The sequence below is a fragment of the Dendropsophus ebraccatus genome, chromosome 7 (assembly GCF_027789765.1).
Source record: "Dendropsophus ebraccatus isolate aDenEbr1 chromosome 7, aDenEbr1.pat, whole genome shotgun sequence".
Classification (NCBI taxonomy): domain Eukaryota; kingdom Metazoa; phylum Chordata; class Amphibia; order Anura; family Hylidae; genus Dendropsophus; species Dendropsophus ebraccatus.
Genome location: NC_091460.1, coordinates 111,981,466 through 112,008,834, shown reverse-complemented (window position 1 = coordinate 112,008,834; position 27,369 = coordinate 111,981,466). Strand labels below are relative to the sequence as shown.

The 27,369-nt window shown below is 40.8% G+C and overlaps 1 protein-coding gene and 1 long non-coding RNA gene across 7 annotated transcripts; one reads left to right on the top strand and one right to left on the bottom strand.

The window, feature by feature from the left end:
- Nucleotides 1-158: 158 nt before the first annotated feature.
- HELQ (helicase, POLQ like) lies at nucleotides 159-26,595 on the top strand. 6 transcript variants are annotated; one of them, XM_069978187.1, is made up of 19 exons: nucleotides 159-257; nucleotides 2,085-2,558; nucleotides 3,753-4,404; nucleotides 5,885-6,063; nucleotides 7,334-7,534; nucleotides 8,670-8,742; nucleotides 8,928-9,025; nucleotides 11,595-11,693; nucleotides 13,685-13,830; nucleotides 13,997-14,236; nucleotides 15,368-15,509; nucleotides 17,849-17,953; nucleotides 18,041-18,254; nucleotides 18,343-18,500; nucleotides 19,197-19,295; nucleotides 22,034-22,207; nucleotides 22,922-23,035; nucleotides 24,925-25,059; nucleotides 25,911-26,595. In XM_069978187.1, the coding sequence occupies exons 2-19, from the start codon at nucleotides 2,397-2,399 to the stop codon at nucleotides 26,004-26,006; spliced, it is 3,087 nt and encodes a 1,028-aa protein (XP_069834288.1). In that variant the 5' UTR covers nucleotides 159-257; nucleotides 2,085-2,396; the 3' UTR covers nucleotides 26,007-26,595. The 6 variants fall into 6 exon arrangements, with proteins under 6 accessions (XP_069834288.1, XP_069834285.1, XP_069834291.1 ...); XM_069978184.1 differs by having other exon boundaries at nucleotides 2,085-2,585; XM_069978185.1 differs by having other exon boundaries at nucleotides 242-323; nucleotides 2,085-2,585.
- LOC138797694 (uncharacterized) lies at nucleotides 2,286-2,954 on the bottom strand. Its single transcript, XR_011363979.1, has 2 exons — nucleotides 2,870-2,954; nucleotides 2,286-2,550 (listed from the first exon to the last, which is right to left on the bottom strand). It is a non-coding gene; the product is annotated as an uncharacterized lncRNA (long non-coding RNA).
- Nucleotides 26,596-27,369: the final 774 nt, after the last annotated feature.

Genomic DNA, 27,369 nt, shown 5'->3' with positions numbered 1-27,369 from the left:
GATTGTAGACGTATGAGGGGCGACGCTAAGCCTCGATATTTGCGTTATATTAGTAGGAGTTCAGTATAGATACTATTTTCCCACAAGAAAAATGGCTGCTCCGTCGTGCCTTACGTCATCATCACGCGCAGCACAGGGCTGCCAGGAGCATGCGCAGTACTCTAAAGGGAAAGATTCAAATGTCTAGTGATGTCACTAGCTGTGTTAATAACATAGGTTTTATACGTCCATTAATAATATCCTCACAGAAGCGTCAGGTAAGGCTGTGAACGGGGAAGCGTCCGCACCTTATTATTCCGTGCATGCTTTCATAGGCAGTGCTGGTGGGTACAGTCTACTTTTCTCTGTTATCAGCCAGTGTAGGCTGCGAAGAGACTGTAGTGGTCTTCGGTGCAGGGAAATTCTCTCATATACTTGTCTATAAATAATACTGGGAGTTTAAATAACATTGAATTCCTTGTTTGTTTTTAAGAACCTAATAGAATGGGAGTGATGTGTATAATAGACAGCACTGACTAGACAAAAGGTAGTCCTCAATGAGAACCCCCTGACTAGCCAGGATCATGTACTTGGTGTATTGTTTCTATGATTACATTTTTCCAGGAAATCACAATGATGATCTCTCCTGTGGCTCAGACCACCATAGTTCAGCTGAATTCCGGATATTGTCCCTGGGTGATCACAGTAGCAGCTGCACCGATCCACAGATGAAAAGCCATCGTCTCACTGAAAAGCCTCTTTAAATGGTTATCCCAACATTATAACTTGTCAGCTATGCCAGGATAGGTGATAGGTATCAGATCAGTGGGAGATTGACCATTGAGACCCCCACTGATCACAAGGTAAAATACTTAACACCTTTAGGACAAAGGCATTTTTGCACTTTTGCTTTTTCCTCTCTATGTTTAAAAGGCCATAGCATTTTTTCACCTGCAGACCCACATGAGCCCTTATTTTTGCGACACCGATTGTACTTTGCAATGACAGGCTTTATTGTCCCATAAAATATGCTGCGAAACCGAAAACAAAATCATTTGCACTGTTAAATTTATAAAAAAAAAGTGAATTTGTTTTAATTTTAGGGAGTTTTGTGTACGCCGTTTGCCCTATGGCAAAATAGACATGTTTACGATCAGTACCATTACAATATTCAACTTTTATTTTAATTGACTGCTTTTAAAAATTAAAACCTTAAAAAAAACTAAATGCGTTTAAAATTGCTCTATTACCATCTTTATAACATTTTTATCCTTTTATTCTTTGGTCTATTGGGCTGTGTGAGGTGTCATTTTTTGTACTTTCTATCGGTACCTAGTTTAATGCAGATGCAACTTTTGATCACTTTTTATTATCACTTTTCTGGATTTGAAGCGACCAAAAATGCACAATTTTGCACTTACAATGTTTACCGTGCATGATCAGGAATGGTAATATTTAATAGTTCGGACGATTACACTTGCGGCGATAATAAATATCTGAACCCCCCTCGCACTGCCATGACATGATATGAGGTATGTCATGGAATGCAAAGGGGTTAAGCACCATTTGTTTATTTCTAGGTGAATTGGTAAAATACATGTGAAATCACCCCCTCTCCTGGAGGCTAACAATTCATATGATACTTGTTATTATCCTTTTGGTCTCCTCCCCCCAGTTTTGACCTGATGTTTTCTGATAAAGACACAGAAAACTGTATGTGAGCTGTTCTTTCCATCTCCCCTTCCTCCCCCCTCCCCTCCGATATGGTTGATGTAAACAAGCCCCTGGCCGGCTGTCTCTGCACTCTGTAATGATAGGAGAATTAATCACAGAGGTCATCAGCAACTTGACCTTAGATTAATCCTCCCGTCATTACAGTGTGCAGAATCAGCCGACCAGGAAGCTGTTTAAATGAGCCACCTCGAAAAGGAGGGGTAGTCGGAGTGAACAGCTCACACACAGTTTTCTGTGTATTCAGCAGCAGCTCAGAAGAATTGCCAGAAATAGCTGTTGAGCAAGCATTTTGCAAACTGTTATGTTATGTGCATAATGGCCAGCTTTAGTTTGTGGGTCATTTAATAACTCTTATTTTTTTCTTTCTTTAGATATTTGCATTAAAAGTTGTGGAGCAAATTAACATGTCCGCAGAATATTTCAATAGACGATGAAGTGTCGCATTCCCCTCAAATTTACCCAAAAGCAAACATTATAAACTGTGACCACAGATGTATATTTTCTGTCAAAAACTAAATACGATTCCTGTCGTTTCCAATTTTAAGGAAACCATTAAAGATCACTTTGAAACCTTTTGGGAATAGTTTGTAGATCGGACCTCATGTCTTTATCTGGAGACCATAGTAAATATTTTTCCTGACATAATAGCTAAGTCATAGCATGGGCTCATTGACATTACAAACATGGAAACCGGAGGACTCAAGGTACAGAGGCGGCCACCTGTAAGGAAAAGGAGTCTTTCTTCCGGACATAGTCTTTACACGCCAGCTAAGAAGAGGTTAAGTGGTAGAGAGGAAATGAAGATACCATCTGTGCCCCATGAAATCGCCAATGGTCCTAAAGAGGTAAATACAATGTGTTCAGGCCAAAAGGTAGGATAGAAATATCAGAACCTACATTGTCTGTATACATGTATCCACTAATGTATAGTGAATTATGGCTATGATCATTATAAAAAGAAATAGTTGTAAATCATTACATAGTATATAACATTCATCACATAAACAACCTGCTGTTATGTTGCCATATTGTCATGGACTGGGAATAAAGGTAACAAATTATACTATTATGAAAATGCATCAGTATGCAAATAAAACCTATTTAAAATTTACAAGCATTTCGTAAAATGTATTGTTTAAGAGATATAGACTCTCACTAATCCCTCTGTATGTGCTTTGATAAGCTGTTGCCCTTGGTTATGGCCCACCAGACATCCACTAGGTTGGGTCACTTATGCTCAGTTCAATCGAAGTCACATGATCTGTCTGATTAGTACTGGCAGTTGGTTTTTACTTCACATACAAGCAAGGGGGATTGTGGGATGGTGTCTGCACAGTTGCATGGCAACCGCAGGGTCACAGTTTAGAGAGGAAACCAGGAAGTAATCAGATGAATAGAGAAGAAAAATGGTACAGAGATGTAAGCTTCTTTACTAAGAACAGCATGTTTGTTCTCCTTTACCTATATGTATGTGGTACACATCTGATTATACCTTCTTTGCTTCGTGACACCACCCCTTTAAAAATTTTTTCTGTTATTATGCTTTACAACAAAGCTATACTTACTTGTATCCAGGTCCAGTCTCTGAAGCTTTTTAGTCTTGTGCTGGTTGAATAAAAAAGAGACCAAACACAAGTCCCAGCCAATACAGAGGGTCATGGCGTTCCTGCGTTTTGTCTTTGTCAGCACAAGATTTAAAAGCTGCTGTCAGGAGACTGGACCTGGATACAAGTATAATAACTAAAAATAAATAAATAAATACATGTAAATTGTAAACATGCTTTATATCACATGCCCTGTTGATTTAGAAAATTTTTAATGGCAGAGATACTTTAGCATGTAAATTAGATGGTTTGGCGCACTGGGGACAGGACTACAACCCCCAGTGCACCGTCCACCGCTGCATTGTGGACTGTCCCTAGCCTGTGTACATGGAAAGAAAAATAAAGATTTAAAGAAAACGAGAATGAAGGTAAGAAAACTACCTGACTATAATAGATACTGTATATTAGATTTATCTCTGTCTTTCTTCTGTTCAGGACTATGGCAGCGATGATGACTTGTTTGGAGAATATGACAGCTTTGCTGAGGATCCATCTCTGCTAGCACAAATGGATTTCTTAGAGGAAAAGTGTAAACAGGAGAGTGCGAATACGGTACCTGTTACCCAGAAAGCTGAAGCCTTGAATCACTGTTTAGCACCAGTCCAATCCTCTAAGTCCATTGTTCAAAAAGAGGAGTTGCAAAACCTGCAAAAGCAAACTGGTGAAAATCATAACCCATCACATCTAAGTGAAGATGATTTTGATGATCTTCCCTGTTCACAGCTGCTTTGTTACGAGGATGAAAATTCTAGGGCTGCAACCAATCCTAAAGAGGGACATAGTGTGGGTAGATGTGATCAAGTAGATGGAGCATACCCATCCATTGCTTCTCATACAGATGCTAAAGATGGAAAAAGGAAAAGTCTTCGGGACAGTCTCAAGAACACATTGGCTGGAAATGCTAAAGTACACACACCTCAAATCTCTAGGACTATGCAAGTAAAAGAAACCATCATCCTGGAGGAACTTGACGTTGCGCAGAAAGCGGTGGAAACATCCTCTGAAATCGACTTGGGTCCCTTTTATGGTTTACCAAGCAAAGTAGCTGATCTTATTGAACAGTATAGAGGAATTAAAAAGCTATATGGTAATTTGATCTTTTGATATCCCATTAAAATTCATAAGTTACTAAAGTAATATTTATTGATGACCTTTCACACCTGGCACCCCTCTAACCAGTCATTTGCCAGATCCGTGGTGACCACATATACAGTGAATATAGTAGGAAGAAGACAGTTTAGTACATTGTGTAGTGTCCATGCTGGGGTACTGCAGCTCCGCTCCCATTATAGTGAATAGAAGTTGGGATGCAGTATCCCGACACGGCATATGGAGTTGTTGGCTTCCTGTCCTGTTTTCTGTCTATGCCAGCAGCTTGGCTTTTGCTAACTGCTGATCAGTAGAAATACAGTGTATCAGACCCTACTGATTTGATACTAATGGCTTCAATATATATTGCCTAGAAAACACAGCCATATCACTATGGGGAAGCCTCTGGAAAATGTCTCCTCTACGGGAAAACCCTTTCATTCCTGCTGTTTTCTGTACATGATTATGGGTGCAGCCTTCTTGCCTGAGCTGCTGTAACAGTATTCAGAAATCTGCTCTACTGCAGCCATGTGGACTATAGCAGCCTGCAGTCTGGAGTAGACGCTTCTAAGGGCGAGTTTAACATCACCTGTTGTCCGTAGTGGACCCTGTGTTTTCTGCCTTCAGGTGTTACCTGCCATTGTGATCCTGCCTTATTCCCATGTCTCGTATTCCATGGAAGCTACATGATGCAGGGCAGGGAAAGAGTCCACAACAGGGCTTCTCCATCTGTTGCTTCAGTGGAATATGGGCTGTGGGAGTAAGCCCTAAAGGCCCCACCATGGATATTATAAAAATGTGTAAGGAGGCCTCTCAACTCTCTCTTGAAGAAAGAAGGATTGGGCATGTTGCATTTTAAACCATAATAATTTTATTATCTCTAGAGATAGACTGACCCCTTGAAAAATACATGTGTGTCTGTGCTCTCAATGTGGGTCAACATCTTAGTCACAACTTACCATACTATATAATTGAGGTGCATAGACATGTTACACAACGTCTCCACAGGGGGGAGACAGAAACTCCTGTCACAGTTACTAATTGTGACTATGCAGCTTGTGTCAGACAGTTATAATGGATTTAAAGGTGAACTCAGGCAAAAAAAAAATAAAATTGTAATTTACTTCTATTTAAAAAAAATCTCAAGTCTTCCAGTACAGTAAGTGGTGTATTTTGTCCAGTCTGACACAGCACTCTCTGCTGCCACCTCTGTTTGTGACAGGAACTGTCCAGAGCAGGAGATGTTTTCTATGGGGATTGGCTACTGCTCTGGACAGTTCCTGTCACGGACAGAGGTGGCAGCAGAAAGCACTGTGTCAAAACTGTACGTTATATATTATATGGACAAAAAAGAAAAAAATCATGGGAATGCTTCTTTTAATTAAATTGCATTTGTTTCCTGTCATTTATTGTGTTATTGCATCTGAAGTAAAAAATATATATAATTCATATATATATTTTAATATTTTATTTTTCAGACTGGCAGCATACATGCCTAACATTAGAATCACTACAACAGAGGAAGAACTTGATTTACTCCCTACCAACAAGTGGTGGTAAAACTCTTGTTGCGGAAATTGTAATACTTCAAGAACTTCTGTGCAGAAAAAGGGATGTGCTCATGATCTTACCCTATGTGGCTATTGTACAAGAGAAGGTGAGTTTTGTTTAGTAGTCCTATCTAAGGCCCCCCGCATGGGCAGCATCACTGATATGATGCTGGGAGCGTAGTAGCTGTATAGATATGTGCCACACTGTAATGAAGCAGCTGCGCAGCTGTGTCATTACAGCGTGATGCATATTCATACAGTTCCCCTGCTCCTAGCATCATATTCGAGATGCTGCCCATGGGTGCACCCAGGTTGTCGCTTTCAGGATTCACCACCAACCTGTAGAAGTAGATAAAGCAAATAACATACCTTCCCCAGTGCAGCAAACTACCTTACTAGCCTAGGGATTAAACTAAAAACTGCATGGAAATGGTAAGAAACCTGCCTTCATCCTCAGATCCCCATGAGCTATAGAGAAATATCAGCAGTTAAGAAGAATCTAACCTGCTGATATTTCCCTGTTGCCCACAGGGTGCAGAGGATGAAGGTAAGTCTCTTACCTTGATTCTAAGCGCCGTTTTTGGGAACTTTATAGTTTATTAGAAAAAAAAATGAGGCAGTTTGGTGCACTGGGTGTGGGGCTATTACCCTCAGTGCACCGATTCGGCCTGCCCCAGTTAATATTCATTAGGACGGCAGTTCGGTGCACTGAGGGTGTTGGTGATCATTGTACAGCATAACATTTCTTTTAATTGTAACTATTTTAAAATGTTCCTCTGTCTAGATATTGCTGTATCATACTTGTTATGGCGCCCCCGGTGGTCTTTTGTGTCCCTTTCAGAACATTCACCTATTGTGTCCAGTGCCACTGAAAGCGCTTTTACTGTCCTGCTTCTTATTGACAGGCCTGCACAATAGCAGGGATCCATCCACTGCCCATGGACTAGGTCAGTGCTTATCAGTCCTCGAACAGGTCATGTTTTGAGCATATCCCATACTAAGAACTGTGATAGTACCTGATTCCCTGAGTATAATTATATCGCTAGTGAAATACTAAGAAAATCCTCAAAACACAACCTGTTGGTGACCATGAGGACTGAAATGTAGAAGGACTGGACTAGAAAATCCAGACAATGGAACTGTGCTGCTGGCGTGACAGGTGGATAGGTGAATGTTCTAAAAGGGATGAAAATAATATAAGGAGGCACCATAACAAAATATGTGTGGCTACTCGCCAATATGTTACGTGGGTAAATGACAAGTTATTCCCACAGAACTATGTATAACATGTTGCTTGCAAATCCCTTTAAACTGAACATGCATACATTAAACAGGAGAAACTTTTAAAACATGCCTAACATTACATTTACTTTCCAGGTCCGAGGCTTGTCCAGTTTTGGAGTGGAGTTGGAGTTTTTAGTAGAGGAATATGCTGGCAGCAAAGGAAGATTTCCTCCGATAAAAAGGAGAGAGAAAAAATCTCTTTACATTGCAACTATTGAAAAGGGTCACAGTCTTATTAACTCATTGATAGAAACTGGACGGGTCAGTGATCTGGGCCTTGTTGTTGTGGATGAGGTAAGTCTGTCTGTATGATTGTGGATTGGCTATTTATCTGGTTATGCTGGTATTGTGATGACAACTGCTGGACAGTATATAATAAATGTTCATTTTTTTTGTTCAATAATAGAAAAAAACAATGTCTCTTATTTTTGAGGAAAACGGGGTATTTAAAAATCTTAGGTCTTCCAGTACTTATTAGCTGCTGTATGTCCTATAGGAAGAGGTGTATTCTTTCCACTCTGACACAGTGCTCTCTGCTGCCACCTCTGTCCCTGATAGAATCCCCATAGAAAACCGTTCCTGTCACGGACAGAGGTGGCAGCAGAGAGCACTGTGTCAGACTGGAAAGAATACACCACTTCCTGCAGAACATAGAGCAGCCGATAAGTACTGGAATATATATGCAATAGCGATGAGGCGGCACTCCAGATATAGTGAATAAAGCAAGTGAATTTATTAACCCATATGTGCAATACAAGTATCGCACATATGGGTGAATAAATTCACTTGCTTTATTCACTATATCTGGAGTGCCACCTCATCACTATTGCTTTACAAATTCAGTGGAGCCTGAGTCTAACTCCTTGGGGCTGTGCACCCACCTGAGCATTTACCGCACGGTGCCGTCTACATCTGATATTTTTGGAATAATATAAAATATATATATATATATATATATATATATATATATATATATATATATATATATATATTACTGTGTTTCCCTGAAAATAAGACAGTGTCTTATATTAATTTTTGCTCCCAAAGATGCGCTATGTCTTATTTTCAGGGGATCTTTTTTTTTTTTTTTTTTTTCTCCATGAACATTTATTAAATACTGCACAGTAGTTGTCATCACAAACCAGCATAACCAGACATAACCCTGGTGGCGGCGGGGGTCTTATGTTCGGGGGATGCCTTATTTTTAACATTTTAAAGTGTGATATTAATGTGTAAATATTCTACACTCTGTATTAGCAGTTGATTTCAGAGGTCACAGAGTAACACTACATTTCTGCAGATATGTGGATCACAGTTGTGGCCCTAATGGAACAATTCCTTGAAGAGATTTATGTTTTGTAATTCTTTGAATAGTTGATGGTTTTTATACTGTATTAATAGTCTTCCTTTCTTTGTTTTCTCCCTTTAGCTGCATATGCTTAGTGAGGGGAGTCGAGGTGCAATTTTAGAAATGACTTTGGCCAAGATTCTGTACACAAGTGGTAAGTGAGATAATACTGTAAGCATGCATTGCACCTCAGAGCCAACTGCTGCCAGGACCCCACTCCTGTAGTATCAGCCCTCCACTGGCTTCATCTGCTTCTGCCTCACAAAAAGTTCATATATATGCACAATAAAATGCTATAATACAATGTTAATAAAATGCTTTCTATCTGCTGATTTACAGAGAACACTCAGATCATTGGAATGAGTGCCACATTAAACAATGTCGATGAGCTGCAACGTTTCCTTAAGGCAGATTATTATACTGATAACTTCAGGCCTGTAAGTGTGTAAGCTTTTTTCTTTGTATGTATTCATTTATTTTTTTGCCATATTGCTTGGGTAGGGACAAAGTGATGTAGTGACCAATCAGTTCACATTACGATTCTGCAATAGGTTGCACTTATATGTCATACATTCTTGTATACATTGGATTCCGACATATACCTGCACGTACGGGTCCCATCGACTTTGGTGGCCGAAACATTTAGTCTGTGTATTTTTATATTGCATTGACGTAATTATTTAGACCCTAAGAAGGTTTCATTGGCCCTGGCTGGGCCACTTAAGGACATTCACAGTGTTGTCCCTAAGCCTGCTCTGTGTTGTCTTGGCTGTGTTCCTAGGGTCTTTGTCTTGTAAGGTGAAGCTTTGTCCCAGGTTTGCACTAAGAACACCTCTCTACTTTTATCTATAACCTTACCTTCCATTACCTTACCCTCAAACATGACCAGTGTACCTGCTCTAGCTGCTCAAAAACACCCCAACCACGTGGTCAAAACTGTATTTGTGTATGTTAGAAAAAGAAAGAAACAGGTCCACTTTAATTGTTTTAATTTTAAGTGTGTGTGTGTGTGTGTGTGTGTGTGTTTTTTTTTTTTTTTTTTTTTTTTTTTTAATGTATTTTTTTAATTTTTTTTTATTACAGTGTTGGTCACGGAATGGCCAGTCTCTGAAAAGATCATCCCGGCCGGTACTGCAGTACCAGCCGGATGATCTTTCGGGCCGCAAAGTTCTGATGTGGGCGCATCCATGCGCCCCCGCATCAGAGCTCCCCACAGCACACTATGGAGCTTGCGGCCTGAGCCGCTCGCTCCACAGTGTGCACTGACATGGCTTTCTGCGGCCGCTATTCAATGAATAGCGGCCGCAGAAAACTGACATGTCAGTTCTTTGCTGTGCCGCAAGGGATCCCATAGGCAGCTAAGTAATGTATATTTCCGTAATAATCACGGCTGTTGCACAATGGCCATGGTTTTACGGAAATATACGTTGTGTGAACATAGCCTTAGTCGGTAAAACATGGATTCTGCAGTATGGCATACAACAGCATCTGTTTTCACAATCTGTTTATTTCCCATTAAATGTACACGTTAGATAGCAAAGGCATAGTGTGAACCTAGCCTTAAAGGGAACCAACTACAGCAGCCCTGCAGCATTACATACAATGTTATAAATCCCCCAGCACTGATTCTGACCATATAACTAATAGCTACCAGCTCTCCTTGTAGCCTCCGAAAAATTAACTTTTAAAATTTTCCACGCCGCATGCCAATTACCTTTTATCTAGTCATCTAGGCGGTCCTCTTCGGCCAAATAGTCATGGCTAATGGGAGATTTGGCTGTATTCTTGCCTCTCTGGGCGTGATTACAATTGCAGAGCTTTCAGAGTCACGGAGGGAAGCTGTCCTGCAATCTTGTATGGGCGGCGACGTCATCAATAGGTCGGACATGTGCAGTATGCAAGCGTCCAATCTGTGTGCTGTTTTGGGTACACACTAGCGATGACACTGATGTCCATACAAGATTACAGGACAGCTTTCCTCCTTTATGCTGCAAGCTCTGCAATTCTAGTCATGGCCAGAGAGGCACGATTACTGCCAAAATCTCTTACCAGCCGTGACTACTTGGCCAGGTGGACTGCCCCGATGACTAAATAAAGGTAATTAGCATGGGGTGTGGGAAATTTTAAGAGTTTCTTTTCGGGAGCTAGTAGGAGAGCTGCTAGTGATTAGTTATATGGTCAGAATTAGTGCTGGGGGCTTTATAGCATTGTATGTAAAGCTGCAGGGCCGTTTGATGGTGATTGATTCCCTTTTAAAAGAGCTATCCAGGATTAGAAGAAGCACAGCTACTTTCTTGCAAAAACAGCGTCACCCCTGTCCTCAGGTTGTGTGTGGTTTTACGATTTAGCTCTATTCACTTCAATGGAACAGAGCTGCAAAACCCCACACCCAAACTGAGAACGGGAGAGGTGCTGTTTCTAGCAGGAAGTGGCCGTGTTTTTCTAACCCTAGATAACCTCAATAGATAATGTTCAAATAGAATTCCACTAGGGGTTACCATATGAATTCCCTCTCTCACACATATGTACTGTAGGCCAAATTAATAGGAAACTCAACAAGCTATCAATATACATTTAAGGCCATGTGCACACAACGTATGAGACCGGCCGGGTCACGGAATGTCCGGTCTCTGAAAAGATCATCCCAGCCGATACTGCAGTACCGGCCAGATAATCTTTAGCCCAGCAGAGTTCTGATGTGGGGGCATCCGCTGGCTCCACAGTGTGCACTGACATGGTTTTCTGCGGCCGCAATTGTTTGCGGCGCTGCAAGAGATCCCTTACGGAGCGTATACTATGTGTATACGCTCCGGCCGGGATCCCATAGGCAGCAAAGGCACGTATATTTTTGTAATAATCATGGCCGTTTTACATAGCGTAAAAGAAAAAAAATGCAGTTGCCAGAGGAAACCCATACCTAAAGCCTGAAAACTTAACGTGGTGTTCAAACTGCTGAGCCAATGTGACTATAAAAAGTCTGTAATATGTCGTGTTTACTTTTTCCAGGTTGAATTAAAGGAATATGTAAAATTAAAAGACAGTATATATGAAGTTGACAACAGAGCAGAAAACAACTTCACATTATCACGAGTATTAAACTTCAAGGTAAGTCATACTTTCAGGGTACTTTGGCTTAATTTTCCAATGGTTAAAAAAGTTTCTGTGATTCTCAAGACAAATCAGCAGTGTTAAACTGTTAATGTAATTTAGGGTACAAACCCACTTGACGTATTTGCTGCGTGAATCAGTCTTAAAAATAAGCAGGCAAAACGCAGGTTGGCTTTATACAATTGTTCTGCGTTAAAATACGCAATTGCGTATTTTTGAAGCGTGAAGCTACATGGGTTTTTTCGCACAGGTTGTTAACAACTGATGCTTTGCTAACAACAAGCTTCACGCTTCAAAAATACGCAATTGCGTATTTTAACGCAGAACAATTGTATAAAGCCAACCTGCGTTTTGCCTGCTTATTTTTAAGACTGATTCACGCAGCAAATATGTCAAGTGGGTTTGTACCCTTAATAATAAACTTTTGACTTGTCAAAACTTTTGATAAGTCTGGGTCTAACACATTGCAGGAGTTGGACTCCATAGACTTACGGTGGAGCTCATCTCCTGAGTCTATTTGAGCAGCAAATAGACCGGGAATAGACGCACACAGACTTTACAACAGCCTCCTCTTATCACCACAGACAGAACAAAAGGTTTTAGCTCAATTTAAGCCCAGTGGTGAGAATGAGAACTGAAAGATTATTTTTTAAAATTATAAAAAATTGAAAATTAGAAAAAAACATCAACAAAAATTGTTAAATATGTTTAACATGAAAACTTTATTTAAACAATAAGTAATTTTCCCATGACACATTCCCTTTAAAGGGAACCTGTCACGCTCATAGAGAATGATGGAGCGCTTGACTCTCCTGTCATTCTCTATGAGCGTTGGACTCATCCGAGGAGCACGCGCGCCGGGCTTCGGGCGCTGATATCTTTGTGACCCGACCATCTCCAGAAGCGGGACCCGGCGGGATCACGTGAGTATAGGGGGCTCTAACGGGGGGTTGGGAGCCTGTCACCCCGTCACCGACAGAGTCACTGTCGTATTTTTTTTTTTTTGCAGAAATCAATAGTCCAGGCGATTTTAAGAAACTTTGTAATTGGGTTTATTAGCCAAATCTGCCATTATCTGCATGTAAAAAGCCTTTTCCCAGGTCCCCCCCTCCTTCCTCTTTTTCATCCACTCTGAAAAATCTGAAAATTGTGACTTGTTGCAGGAGTCGTACCCTGTCTGTTCTAGGGAGAGGGGAGGGGGGAGGAGGAAGGAGGGAGTTAGCCGGCAGCAGAAAGCAGATAACAGAGGATTACAGGCACGGAGCTGGGTGACAGCTGTAATCTGAGCTCAGACAGGTCACTGGTGATGGTCAGAACAGATAACAGGTGAGGGATTTGTAGATTAACTCTTTGTTGTCCTGTTTTGGTCTTTTCTTTAGCTCTCTCCATAGGAGAACAATGAAGACAGGGGGGAGAGCTTCAAACTGCTTTTTCATGATAAAAATGCATTTTTCGGATAATAAACCCAATTACAAAGTTTCTTAAAATCGCCTGGACTATTGATTTCTGCAAAAAAAAAATTCACGACAGTGACACTTTAAGTTATGTTCACATCTATGTCCTGGCTCCTATTCATAACGCAAGCCACAACGCTATTCTAAATCCTCCTAATGAGGGATCCCAATGCACCAAACTGCTTTTATCACTTAGTAGCAAGAATAACACCACATTCTGCACAATTCATTCAGTCACACATGATTGATCTGCAAATGGAGTGTGTAAAAGAAGCCTACAAAGGCAGCGTTACTAGACCCTTATCTTTACCTTTCATTACTGCAATGGATCCTATTTTATCTCATTTTGCAAGTAAAGCCCAAAAATCTTCTCTTTGTTCCCCTACTACCCTGTATCTAGCTGTTGGACAGTTACATGCTACAGGGGCCTCCCCTACGTGTACTCAACTGGATTTGGTATTCTTTTATGGGTGGGTTAGTAAATTACACAGTAAGAAATTAATTATATGACTGTGTATTTTATTTTATTCAAAGTATTCAAGTAACTTGCTCAGAATAGATCCTGATCACATCATCGCCCTGGTGACTGAGGTCATTCCAGATCACTCCTGCTTGGTGTTCTGCCCAACAAAAAAGAATTGTGAAAATGTTGCAGAAATGATTTGCAAATACCTCAACAAGTAAGTGTTGTTGTGTGTTTTTTTTATTTTTATTTTTTAACTTATATGTTAACATAAATGTGCTTGTTAATAGTGCTGTAGCCCCTTAGTATACCTGACTTGTTTGTTGTAAATATTTGAAAAGGTTCACTTGCTTAATCTGTTTTAATTTACTTCTGTATTGCAGACTATACTTAAGTCACAGAGAAGAACAGAAGAAGGCTCTGATTGAAAACTTGAAGAATACAGGAAATGGAACCATATGCTCAGTTTTGAAGCGCACGGTCCCCTTTGGTATTGCTTACCATCACAGTGGACTGACCAGTGATGAGCGGAAATTGGTGGAAGAAGCCTATTCTTCAGGAGTTCTATGTCTCCTTACTTGCACTTCTACCTTAGCAGCCGGGGTCAATTTGCCTGCCAGACGGTTAGTAGCACCCAATATTGTTGAGTATCTTTTTTAAGTTAAGACTTTCACGACCTGTGGTCATTGATTCCTCAATGCCCAGGTCGTTTTAGTTCATCAGCTTATGGGATCATAATGATCCCATAAGCTGATGTCCCGGTGTCTGCCCCCTCGCTGCTGTCCCCTGCCGCTGTTACTATCTTGTAACAGCGGCAGGGGAGAGAGGGGAGGGGGCAGAGCTCACGGGCGCACGCCTAGCCTTCCCTCCCGACCCCCGCCGGCTTCCTAAGCCAGGAAACCGGAAGCCTGATGCTAGTTTCACCCAACACGTGGCCGTCATCAGGAGGAGGGCTTATAAGCCCTCCTCCTGATGACGCCCACGTGTTGGGTAAAACTAGTTGAGGGGCTATACAGCATGTTTTAATTGTCATTTCACCATGTATCTGTAAAATATAGATATACTAGTATTAATAGTAGACTGCAGCTACAGTTCTATCAGTAACACTATTGAGTGTAGACGAAATACGCAGATTCTGGTGGCATGGGTTTTTAATTTAGGAATCTAGCATCACTATATTTATTTTAAAAGAGCCAGTAAAAGTTAAGTTTTAAAGATTTGGGTTTCACCAAGGGTGAGCTTTTTGGGCTTTTGGCCCTTAATTTGGGTGTGAATACAAGCCAAATGAAAGACTGATACAATATATAACCTCTGCAGTACCCCAAGGCAACCAAGCATCTATTGACTATGTCCACAGGGTGCTCGGGGAACATCCGGTACTGCCAAGTGTCAAAGTCTCAGACATCAGATATAATCACATAAGCTGGCAAGTATGTATACAAACAATATCTACCAAGACGGCCATGATGATGAATATACACAGCATAGATATAGTGCACTCATCCTCACAGGGATTACTCACTACCCCCAACATGCCCAGGATGGTGATTCCGGTACCGATTCCAAATCTGTTGTTCATTATCTGAAATTGTACATTAGAAATTCAAAATGAATTGTCACTTCTAAATCAAAATCTGTGACCTAAGAAAGATATTGACAGACATGAAACATGTAAAGTGAATCCACCAAAAATAAGACTATCACAGCTATGTTCCTGCTCCAATCTGGTAAATAATCAATGTACTCTCTTGCAGGGTCATTTTGCGAGCACCTTATGTAGCAAAGGATTTCCTCAAGAGGGCCCAATATAAACAGATGGTTGGAAGGGCTGGTCGAGCTGGCATTGACAGTGCGGGGGAAAGTATTCTTATCATACAGGAAAGAGACAAAGAATTGGTAATGTATATTCTAACACTACATATATCACATTTATGTGTATATGGGGAACAGCAGTGATAGCTGTCAGCGGAACGAATATTTGGCCAACAGCTATTGAAAGTGTATGGGCACCTTTTAGATGTTTAGGAGGAGACTATAGGGCCTTTTGCTAGAAATGCTTTAGTCGCCTCTGTATTTTCAGGCCACTGCCTCCCCCAGAAAGATTGACAGCTGGAGGAGGCGGGCCGCCTGAAGAGACAGCAGCAGCCAGAGAGCGGGAAGCCGGATCACACAAGCAGCTTAAAAGGTATGTACACACTAAGGCTGGGTTCACACTACGTATATTTCAGTCAGTATTGTGGTCCTCATATTGCAACCAAAACCAGGAGTGGATTAAAAACACAGAAAGGATCTGTTCACACAATGTTGAAATTGAGTGGATGGCCGCCATATAACCGTAAATAACTGCCATTATTTCAATATAAGGGTAAATTCACACGGGCGTCTCGCAAAAGAAATCCGCAGCTTATCCGCAGCTAATCCGCAATACACATATTATTCTTATTATTATTATTAATACATGTATTGCAGATTAGCTGCGGATTTCTTATGCGAGACGCCCGTGTGAATTTACCCTAACAGCCGTTGTTTTAAAATAACAGCAAATATTTGCCATTAAATGGCGGCCATCCACTCAATTTCAACATTGTGTGAACAGATCCTTTCTGTGTTTTTAATCCACTCCTGGTTTTGGTTGCAATATGAGGACCACAATACTGACTGAAATATACGTAGTGTGAACCCAGCCTAATTGTGTCATCTGGAAACTGACAGCACAGATATATGCATGTCTGTGCTGTGAGTTTCCATAGCTGCATGAACAATACAAGGATCAGTCATGCAGCCCGGCCGGTTGATTAATCGTGCCATGTAAAGGCACTGCAAACAAGCAACAATCTCGCTGCTCCCAGTGGTGCAGTTAATGACACATTGCTACCACCACCACTTCAGAATAGCCTATGTACCGCAGGCAGCTCAGTTTAGAACATGATTCTATGGACTTGAGTTGTCGGCTGCTGTAGATGTTGAGCAGCTAACCTGCTGTGTGCTGGATGCTTCTAGGAGAACAGCATCTGGCATATAGCATAAAGTTAAGAAAATAAATTAAAAAAAAACTTAGGGAAAAAAAAACAAAAAACCTTTTTCTGCTTCTGCAATACACTGGGCCCCCTGAGCTGTCATCATTTGTAGTTCCAGGTGGCTGAACAGGCCTCCCAGGATCTGCAAATATCCCTTTAACTGAAAGCACTCCTGACCAGCACTTGCAGTTATAACTACACTTGACTGCTTTGTGATCGGTCGGAAAGGAGAGGGGGCCCAATCAAAAGTTTTCCATAGGGCCCACCCATTTCTTGTTATGCCTCTGGTTCATAGTACATTATAGACTGGGTATATTTTGTTTTGAGTTGCATCACAATCATTGCAAACACCAGTTTAGTTGCATTTGAAGTTATTTAATGTTGTTTTTGCCATTTATATCATGAGCTGCTTCTATTTCTCAAAATGACTCCTTTTGTATACATGTATATACTTGTACAAATAATTCTTCATATACCTTTACGCCAGTCTTAGAAGGCTACGCTGACTTCAGTTAAAAATAAACCTGGTAGAGATGCATAGGGCATTGCTTATGTGTCTGCCCTAGTTATGAAACCACCAAAAACCTTTGTTCTGTATTTTGTGGCCCTACTTCCTGGTTGAGCTGTTGCTTAGTACTACAGTTCCCAAAATGCATTGCTAGAATGCAGTATTCTATCTAGGGCAGGGGTAGGGAACCTTGGCTCTCCAACTGTTGCAAAACTACAACTCACATCATACCTGGACAGCCAAAGCTAAAGCTGATGTAGTTTTCCAGTAGCTGGAGAGCCAAGGTTCCCTGCCCCTGTTCCAGGGGAACAAAAGTGAGGACCTTATGTTTTCAAAGTGATTTTACATCCACAAAATGCATGTATTACTAGTGGCTGTTTGGTTTCTAAAAGCTCCACTGCTAAGACCTAAACCAGTCACACATGCAGGTCCTGAGTTCCTTGGTCCACTTCTCTTTCAGGACCGCAGGGAGGAAGCCTTTGAATAATATAGAGGTTGAGAATATACATTTCTCCATTAAAATTTTAAACTTTTTTTTTTGTTTTGTTTTTGGGGTGGGGGCGGGGGGTTAGTAAGGTTTTAATCCATATTTCATCTGCTTCCACAGTGATCAGTTGAAAAATCATAATGAATCTCTCATGTCTGTAAACAGCCATGTGAAAAACTTTGTTTTATATGTCATACTTGTGTTTTTTCTTTTACCTTTTTAGGTTAGAGAACTGGTTAGTAAACCGCTAGAGAGCTGCTACAGCAATCTCATGCATGATGGTGGAAAAGGCTTCCAAAGTTTGCTGCTCTCATTAATTGGGCTGAAGGTAACCCATCTTTCATAGTGTCACACTGGCGACATTACATGGCAGCGTACTTTATTAATAACCTATCCTTTTTTATTTTTTTTAAAGATTGCACAAACAGCAGAAGAAATCTATACATTTGCATGCTATACTTTATTCAGTGTTCAACAAAATCATCTGAGTAAAGAAAAGTCCTTATGGGATGTAACTAAAGAAACTTTAGAGTATCTTGGAAACAAAGGTCTTGTGTGTACCAAACAGTGCCCTGAGTCAGATCAGCTGAGATTTGAGGTATCAAGGCTGGGTCAAGCCACTTACAAAGGTGGGCAGCTGTGATGTGTACCCCCTCAATAATCATTTTATCAATGTACTTGGATGTGAATGCATCTAATCTGTGTTATTTTTCTTAGGTTCGATTGATTTATCCTACTGTGACCTGCTGTATAATGATCTGAAGAAAGGGCTTGAAGGACTAGTACTTGAGAGCCACCTTCATCTCCTTTACCTAGTGACCCCCTATGACATGGTTACCCAGTGCAGTCCAGACTGGATGATTTACTTCAGACAGGTAAAATGAACAAGTATAAAGCCTTATTCCCACTCTCTGTAAATTTTTCCGTAATTGTGGATCCACAATTACGGAAAAATTTGGGGCACATTGATTTCTATTGGGCTATTGACACTTTCTGTACGGTAGTTTTATGTCTATGGGAGCTGTTATGAAACTGCATTTTGTATATTTCAACAATTACAGACTGTTATATGTATTCCACATATGCCTGGTTTATTGAGGGTAGGGGTAACAGGTTGTCTCCAAGTGTGACTTTTGGCAAGGAACCTGAAGTTTTATCCACTGGTGAGCAGTGTTTTGGGGTGAACTTTCACTTTGAAAGGTGGTGGCAGAGTGTGTTTTGAGGTGCGTGGACTGTGTTTGGGTGGGATTTATGCTCCATTTGCCACTCCAAGATTGAGTGAGTGAAAATAGATTAAAACTCTCAGAAATATAAAAGTATAGTTGATGAGTTGCCTTTATCTAATGTTTTGTGTTGTGAGATAGGAAGTTTAGACACTGATATATGAATGATCATAATCTCTGTACAGTGTTGCTAAGTATAGGTGATGACTCAATAACACTGTGTGGAATTACTGATGAGAAATGCAGTCTAATAAAAAATAAACAGATCGGATTGCTGATTCGTCTATTGTTTTCATGACTGTTCCTTTAAGATAATTTACCAGTGTATTTTCCATATATATTTTTTAGTTTAATCTCCTTGATGCTGTTAACCAGAAAGTGGCTGGAAGCGTAGGTGTGCCAGAAAGCTTTCTAGCAAGAAAAGCATCAGGTCAAAGCATGAGGAAGGTAATGTACATAGCAGTAAAATATTGTACAAATGGAAAATTGAACATGTCACTAGTTGTTATTATTATTATTATTATTATTTATTTATAAAGCGCCCTTAATTCCAGAGCGCTATACAATAGATAGGGGTAACAAGCAGAACAATACAACCCAGGACAAGTGGTGAGGTGGTAAGCAGTGCGGGTGCTACCGGGACTAGGACGGTACCAATGGTATCGAGACACAATGGCTATGAAGTATATCAGTGTTTAGCCAAACATATAATCCACAACATACAAAAAAGCATGCTTTTTTAGTATTTTAGTATTCCGAGTTGTTTCATGTAGGAACCACTAGTGGAAAGCAGGAGGTGTTACTTATAGTAACCAATCTGGATCTGAATTCCACTAGTTCCCACCTAGTAGTCAGAAATTAGACCAAAATTATTTGCGTGTTTGTTTTTTACCTCAGAAAGTTACAATTGTGATGGTGATTTAGTTGTTTATGAAACATCTGTCTACATTTTCACAGCCAGTAATAAAAATATGGCATTTACAATATTTTTATCTTGTTTCTTTATTTTTGCCAATGATTAATCTCTTTAAAATTAGAATACCGAGGGGTTAAATTATTAGAGATTAGTTTTCAATCTGTCGAAAAAACACACACAATTTATTTTGCAAAAAGAGTCTGTGGAGCCTTATTTAAAAGTTTGAAACACTGGAGTAGCCAGATATCCCTCCAGGAAAGGACCTAGCAAAGGGGTTGCTCCAGCAAGGAGACCACCAAAATCACCATATTACGTGGTCCTCTCAGTCAGTATACAACTCAATTTACAAGTCTAAGGCCCCCTTCACACGTCTGGAAAATCTGCCCGGATTTCCTATCAGGAAATCCGGAAGGATTTCCGGACCCATAGACTTACATTAGACACGGACACCCCTCCCGATTCTTCCGGAAGGGTGTCCGTTCCGGAAAATAGGTCAGGATTTTTTAGATCCTGTCCTATTTTCATCCGGAATTCCGGTCCGGGCGCCCCATAGAAGTCTATGGGAGCACCGGAACCACGGACACTTTCCTGATGCACATCAGGAAAGCGTCCGTTCCGGATTGGCCGGCCGCCCGACTCCTCCAAGCCCACCTCCCAGACCTCACTGCTGCCTTGCCACGTTCACGATCCTCGAGTGCTGCCTGGCCCGGCCCCTGACAAGGACAGTCCGCCCCCCCCCCCCCGCGGCGTTGGTCGGCCCGGCCCGGCCCCGACACACAGATTCTCCCCCTCATCGTGGCGCTGCCAGGCCCTCTCCCCCGCCAGCCCCGCTACCCTCAGCAACGCAGCACTGCCAGCTCCCTCACCCCCCAACTTCCCGCCCGACCCCCCACCCCCATTCCTATCCCGCCCCCAGCACTGCGCTTCTAGGCATCCGACTGTCTCCCCCCCCAACCCCCCCCCCCCGCTCACCTTGGCATCCTGTCACCGTCACCTCGGGGGTCCTCAACAGAAACAAAGAAAAAGGACGGCCAGAGCAGAATCCAGGATAGGTGAGCCTACCTAAACTACTACTCCGATCATGCCCTGCTGACAGCTGGTAATGGAAGTTGTAGTTCTGCGGTCATCCAGGTTGCAGAACTACAACTCCCATCATCAGCTGTAATCAGGGCATGATTGGAGTTGTAGTTTTGCACCCTGCGGTCATCCTGCGGTTGCAGAATTACAACTCCTATCATGTCCTTTTGGCAGTACGTGATGGGAGTTGTAGTTCTGCAACAAATTAGAGGATCACACAGTATAGGAGGGGGAAGGTAGTGGCACGGTACAACTACATCTCCCATCATGGTGTGTCGTAATATGCAGGACTACATCCCCCAGCATGGTGTAATAATATGCAGGACTACATCACATAATGGGAGTTGTAGTTCTGCAACACATAAGAGGAAGACACATGGCATGAGGGGGAGATGGTGATACACTACACTAGAGGGAAGGTGGCACGGTACAAATAGGGGACACGGGCTCGGTACATTAGGGGGAGATGGTGGCACGGTATATGAGGGGGAGACGGTGGATTGGTACACAAGGGGGAGATGGTGCCAGGGTAGACTAGAGGCAATGTGGGTACTTGTGATGTATGTTGGCATACTAGACCATTGAAAACACTTTTTTTCTCTCTCTCTCATCAGGAAATCCTGAAGGTTTTTCCTGATGGTTTCCTGAAGGTAAAAACGGATTACTGTCAGGAAATCCTGATACTTTCCTGATGACATTTGAGGCCTCCTGATCAGGATTTCCTGGCAGTAAAAACTGACACTGACGTGTGAAGGGGGCCTCCGAAGGGAAATATCAAGCCAAATACAGACATGCAAAAAGAGTCAGTTGAGACTTGTAACAGTGTGTGATGAAGTACACTATGATCTTGGATGGAGGTATATGCCGGCTTCCGTGATATATGGATTGCCGTGATAGGGTCTTGATATTGGTTCCCCCGGTGGTCAAGGGTGAGCCAGAGTGCGCCCGTTGTGATATTAGGTTGATAACCGTTATGCGTTTGTGGCATATTAGGGGAAAATGTCCCAGATAGGTTTATGATGTCGGCGTCTGTGGTATCTGGCTTGCCGTGATGTGCAAAAATGTACCTATTTTCTAAGTTTGTGATTAAGTGTCTGTATTTATGAGAGATTTGTAATCCTCTTTTAGTGTTGGATTGTGGAATCTATGGGTTTGCATTTAAAGCCTAATCTTTACTTTCTTCTGTTATTAGAGTGTAGAGGAGAGAGTGGTCAATCGCCTTTATCTATCCTTTATTCTCTACGCCCTTGTGAAAGATCTAGATATATGGACTGTCTCAGCAAAATTCAACCTGCCACGAGGATTTCTTCAAAATCTTCTTACTTCGTCTGCTTCTTTCAGTTCCTGCATACTACATTTTTGTGAGGTAACTCCACTAGAAGAATGCGTAAAGTGTACCTGCTGTGATTTTTTTTTTTTCTTTTTAAGAAATCAACAGGGGTTGTGATTATATCAACACAGGGCAATTACCTTATATTATTAACTTTTACTAATTCTATTATCAGCTATGCAGTTTACCAGGAGACAATGCTCTGTTATGTAACAATTCTGTCAGTATAATGTCACTGTGTGGTTATGGAGGTTTTGGTGCTATGTGACAGGAGAGCTGACCATACAATCAGAGCGCTCCCAGGATTCTCTGCTACTGAATTTAGACGGGCAGCAGCTGTACGTTTGCCCTGAAGGGAGACATTTAAACCTTGAAAACTTTAAACAAATAAATAAGACTGTATATTGCAAAACTGCTTGTAATCACAACCCCTGTTGATTTCTTTAGATTTTTTTTTTTTTTTTTTGCAGCAGTGCCTTTTTAAGTGTAGTTAAACAGAAATGATTTAGATATTGTGACCACTGTAGACAATACAGTGTATTAGCTTTTATAGTATTGTAACTATGGTTTGCAGAAGGTTCCTAATTCATCCCAAATTATTTGTGTTTTGTGGTAAAAATTAGAAATGTCTGGTGATAATTGTTTACTTCTGTGTGTCAGAGGCTGTGGCCAGAGGACTATAAAGCCAGACCTTCTCAAAGTGTATGCTGTTTATGTGCTAAAGCTTTTTTGTCTTTTGTTCTGATACAGGAGCTAGATGAATTCTGGGCTTATAAAGCCTTGTTTCTGGATGTTACCAAGAAACTTAGTTATTGTGTAAAATCAGAGTTGATACCCCTAATGGAAGTGGCTGGTGTTCTGGAGGTTCGTAAACCTGACATATATGTCTATAAGAAAACTTGACAGCTGTGGCCACCAGAATTTTATTGTAAAACAGAAACAAATACTACTTTATATTGGTAATGCACAGGCACACGTGTACACTGGGCACTGAAAGCAGTGACATCGCAATAATGTCATCTTTCACACTAACATAGAATCTATATCTAAAGGTCGCCATACAATTTCTTTCATTGAACATTTGTTTGACCAACAGTTATGTTTCCCAACTTCTTCATAGAAACATAGAAGATGTCAGCAGAAAAAGACCACTGGGTCCATCTAGTCTGACCTTTTCAGCATTTCCATTCTTGATTCCTTCAGCTCGCAATTTAATGGTCCTTGTTAAAGCTATTAGCTAAATTGGGTTTATGTTGTCTTCTGGGTGATACAAGCAGAGGGCACCCATGTGCCACCTGTGGAAAACATCGAGACGTGTGGAAAACATCGAGAAAACATGTAAACGTTTCTTGAGGTTTACTTACCTGTACTACTTTGGTCTTCTGTTTTGTTTTTTTTTTTATTCTAGCGTGAATGATATCCAAGTAAAGCTCCAACAGAAATTAGGACTAGAGATGAGCGAACCAGGTTCGGGTTCGAGTCGATCCGAACCCGAACGTTCGGTATTTGATTAGCAGGGGCTGCTGAACTTGGATAAAGCTCTAAGGTTGTGTGGAAAACATGGATACAGCCAATGACTATATCCATGTTTTCCACATAGCCTTAGGGCTTTATCCAACTTCAGCAGCCACCGCTAATCAAATGCCAAAAGTTCGGGTTCGGATCGACTCGAGCATGCTCCAGGTTCGCTCATCTCTAATTAGGAACTATAAAACTCATTTCACTAATCCGAGAATAGTATTTCATGTTGAACTGGCCCTGGTTACTATCCTATTACACATAAAATGATCGCCGCCATCTTGCCTACACGTGTCGCTTCCCTCTGACCCCTTCACTAACACCTTCACGGATAGTCGCTCTAGTACCAGCATCAGCAGGTTTGCAGCCACTTGGGGAGTTGTGTGTGGAGGAAGAGTTAACTGGTTAACCCCTTCTTTACCGATACAATGTTCTTTATTGATACACATCACCTTACCTACTAAATGGGTTATAGAATGAATCATCTGCGTTTCAATTATTTCTTATGAGAAAACTTTGATATACGAGTGAATTGGATTACAAGCACGTTCCCGGGATGAATTATGCTCCTAAATCAATGTTTCACTGTGTATAGGTACAATGCACTTTCATAGGCTTTGCCTGTTCCTACACTAGGGTATTAAACAGATTTATAAAATATAACATCAGTTGAGCAGTAGTGGTTGTTCTTTATATCTTTATTCTGCATTTGTGAAGGGGGCTAGTTTTACAGGCAATATGTGTATATATGTATGATTGTTGCTAAATTGCATAATCAAAACCAAAAAAGAAACAAGCTAAACACCATAATAGCGCACACCACCAAAATGAAGTATAATCAAATCGAATTTGATTATACTTCATTTTGGTGGTGTGCGCTATTATGGTGTTTAGCTTGTTTCTTTTTTGGTTTTATTGATTTATTTGAACATCAAGCTGCACCCCCATTGACATGACATTGTGAGGTGAGCTCCCTCTTTTTTGCTGTATTTCAAAGCTAAATTGCATAATCTCATTAACCAACAGTGTCTTTTGTGATGTTGTAACCTTATGATTATTTCTACTCTTTTGGACACGCTGTATATCTAAGGGTTTTATGGTTTTTGTAAAAAAAACAAAAAGACAATTTAAAAAAAAAAAAAAAAATAAAAAAAAATAATATATATATATATATATATATATATATATATATATATATAATATATCCAGTAAAGATCTTTCTGTTTCTTCTGTAGGCTCGAGCCAAACAACTTTACAATGCAGGTTACACTACTCTGGCTCATTTGGCTAATGCTGATCCACAAATGATGGTGAAATCCATAGAACATTTGTCAAAACGTCAGGCAAACCAAATAATTTTCTCTGCTAAGGTGAGAAATATACAGTTGTCCAGGTCTTTTAGCTATTTACAGTTTTTGAACGCTTTTCCAAGTTACCCTATTCCTTTGTTATTTTGAGCTTTTATATTAATGTAGAAAAGTCCACAGCACTCCAGATGTATGCCAAAATCGTGAGGTGGTTTATTCAAAAGAACATGTAGAAATTAACAGCAAACACAAGCGCTTGTGTTTGCTGTTAATTTCTACATGTTCTTTTGAAAAAACCACCTCACGATTTTGGCATACATCTGGAGTGCTGTGGACTTTTCTACATTTATCTACGTTTGGTCAGTGGTCTCTGACCTGGATCTGCTGGCACCCGCTACTACCTGCAGGCAAAGTGCTGCTGGAACTTTTTTATTTGGAGCTTTTATATTAGACATAATGCTTTTTTTAGTTGAATAGTTCTGTGGGTGTTTCCAATTGGGGCAACACCCTGAAACAGCTGTATGTGGATGGATACCTGGCCTTGGTTTTTCCCTTTTCATTACATTGACTTATAGGGCCACTTAATATGGTGGTTTGGTGGTTTCCTTACTGGAGCCACCCCTTGGCTGGGTCCTTCCCAGAGGGATATCTGGCTGGTCCTGTGTTTTGAGACTCTTTGATGAGACTCCACAGGCTCTTCTTTTGCATATTCATGTTTCCCAGCGGCAAAGAACCTAGGACTTCACTTTCATTAGCAGCCGGCAGTGTTGTCGTTTGGCTGGTCTCCTGAGATCAGCGATCTGTTTCCAATTTGGAATAACATGGCTATGAATAAAATGAACAAAGCATTGGTAACAGGAAAGCATGTGTCACTAGAAAATAAAGTTCTGCATCTCTTTTCTTTTTTTTAATAGATGTTACTGAATGAAAAGGCTGAAGCTCTACAGGAAGAGGTAGAAGAACTGCTTCGTCTTCCAACTGATCTACCGGCTCTAATCATGAATGAATAAAGTCCTTAATTACATCTCCAGGCTATGCTCACGCATAGTATTTTGGTCAGTATTTGAAGCCAAAATCAGGTGTGAAACGACAGAGAAAAACTATAATGGAAAGATTTGCCGTTTGTTTTCAACCCACTTTTGGTTGAAAAAATACTGAGCTGAATGCAATGTGTGAACATAGTCTCAAGGACTCCTGCTTTCAGAAGTGTGATCCAGACGGTTTTGACCAGTTCCCATGAAACGGATATGAAAATGACAGCTGGTTTGCCGAACCAGGAAGATGTGGTGATCCTACATCACTGATACAAACAGGGAGCATCTAGTGCTACCCCCTCTTCCTTTTCTTTCATGTAAAAACCAAGATAAATGCAACAAACATTCTTACCTTCCCTTGCTCACAGCGTGATTCACAGCTTTACTTTTATGAGCATGTATATAGAGCAGCTTTTTACATGTGGATGCTGAATAAAATCATGTGAAACCACATATCCCTGTGCTTAAAATTTTCTGGTCTATCTTATTCTGTCCAGATATAAGGTAGCATGATAGACCTGACAGATCCACTGGGAAAATTTCCTGTGCAGACAAATTAGAGAAATTTAATTAATATGAAATGTAAAAATTAAATATATATATTTTTTAACAATTAGTTTATTTCTATTTTTATGCACTCTTGTCCTGTATATATTTGTTTTGTATGGTTGGCAGTGTGTGTGTGTGTGTGTGTGTATACACCTTTGTCCTTAGGCCATAGCTCCCATACAGTTTGTAGCACATATATAATAATTCATGCTTTCATTCATGTATCTTCAGCCATGGTCTATATTTAAGACTGTTAGTAATAGAACATAGAAAGTAGTGATTATAATACTACCTCCAAGGCTACTGGTACTTTGGTAGTGTACAGTATACTGGGGTAATAATGTGGGTGTTAGTGTTAGCCATTTTAAGGGCTAACATTAAGCCCCGGCATCTATTTGGTGGCTTCCACTATTAAGGCTGGGTTCACACTATGTATATTTGAGGCTGTATTTGTGAGGCTGTATAGCAACCAAAACCAGGAGTGGGTTGAAAACACAGAAAGGCTCTGTTCACATAATGTTGTAATTGAGTGGATGGCCATCATTTAATGGCAAATATTTGCTGTTATTTTAAAACAACGGCTGTGGTATTGAAATAATGGCCGTTATTTACTGTTATATGGCGGCCATCCACTCAATTTCAACATTGTGTGAACAGATCCTTTCTGTGTTTTCAATCCACTCCTGGTTTTGGTTGCTATGAGGACCTGACATGAGGACCAAATACAGCCTCAAATATACTGTGTGTGAACCCAGCCCCCAGGTGCATATAAAAAGACAATACACATTAG

Excerpts from the sequence above, each read along its gene's own strand:
- HELQ (XM_069978184.1), top strand. The coding sequence starts at position 2,397 with ATGGAAACCGGAGGACTCAAGGTACAGAGGCGGCCACCTGTAAGGAAA. Across the intron at positions 7,535-8,669 it reads GCCTTGTTGTTGTGGATGAG|CTGCATATGCTTAGTGAGGG; the intron begins GTAAGTCTGTCT and ends TTCTCCCTTTAG. Across the intron at positions 25,060-25,910 it reads AAATAATTTTCTCTGCTAAG|ATGTTACTGAATGAAAAGGC; the intron begins GTGAGAAATATA and ends TTTTTTTAATAG.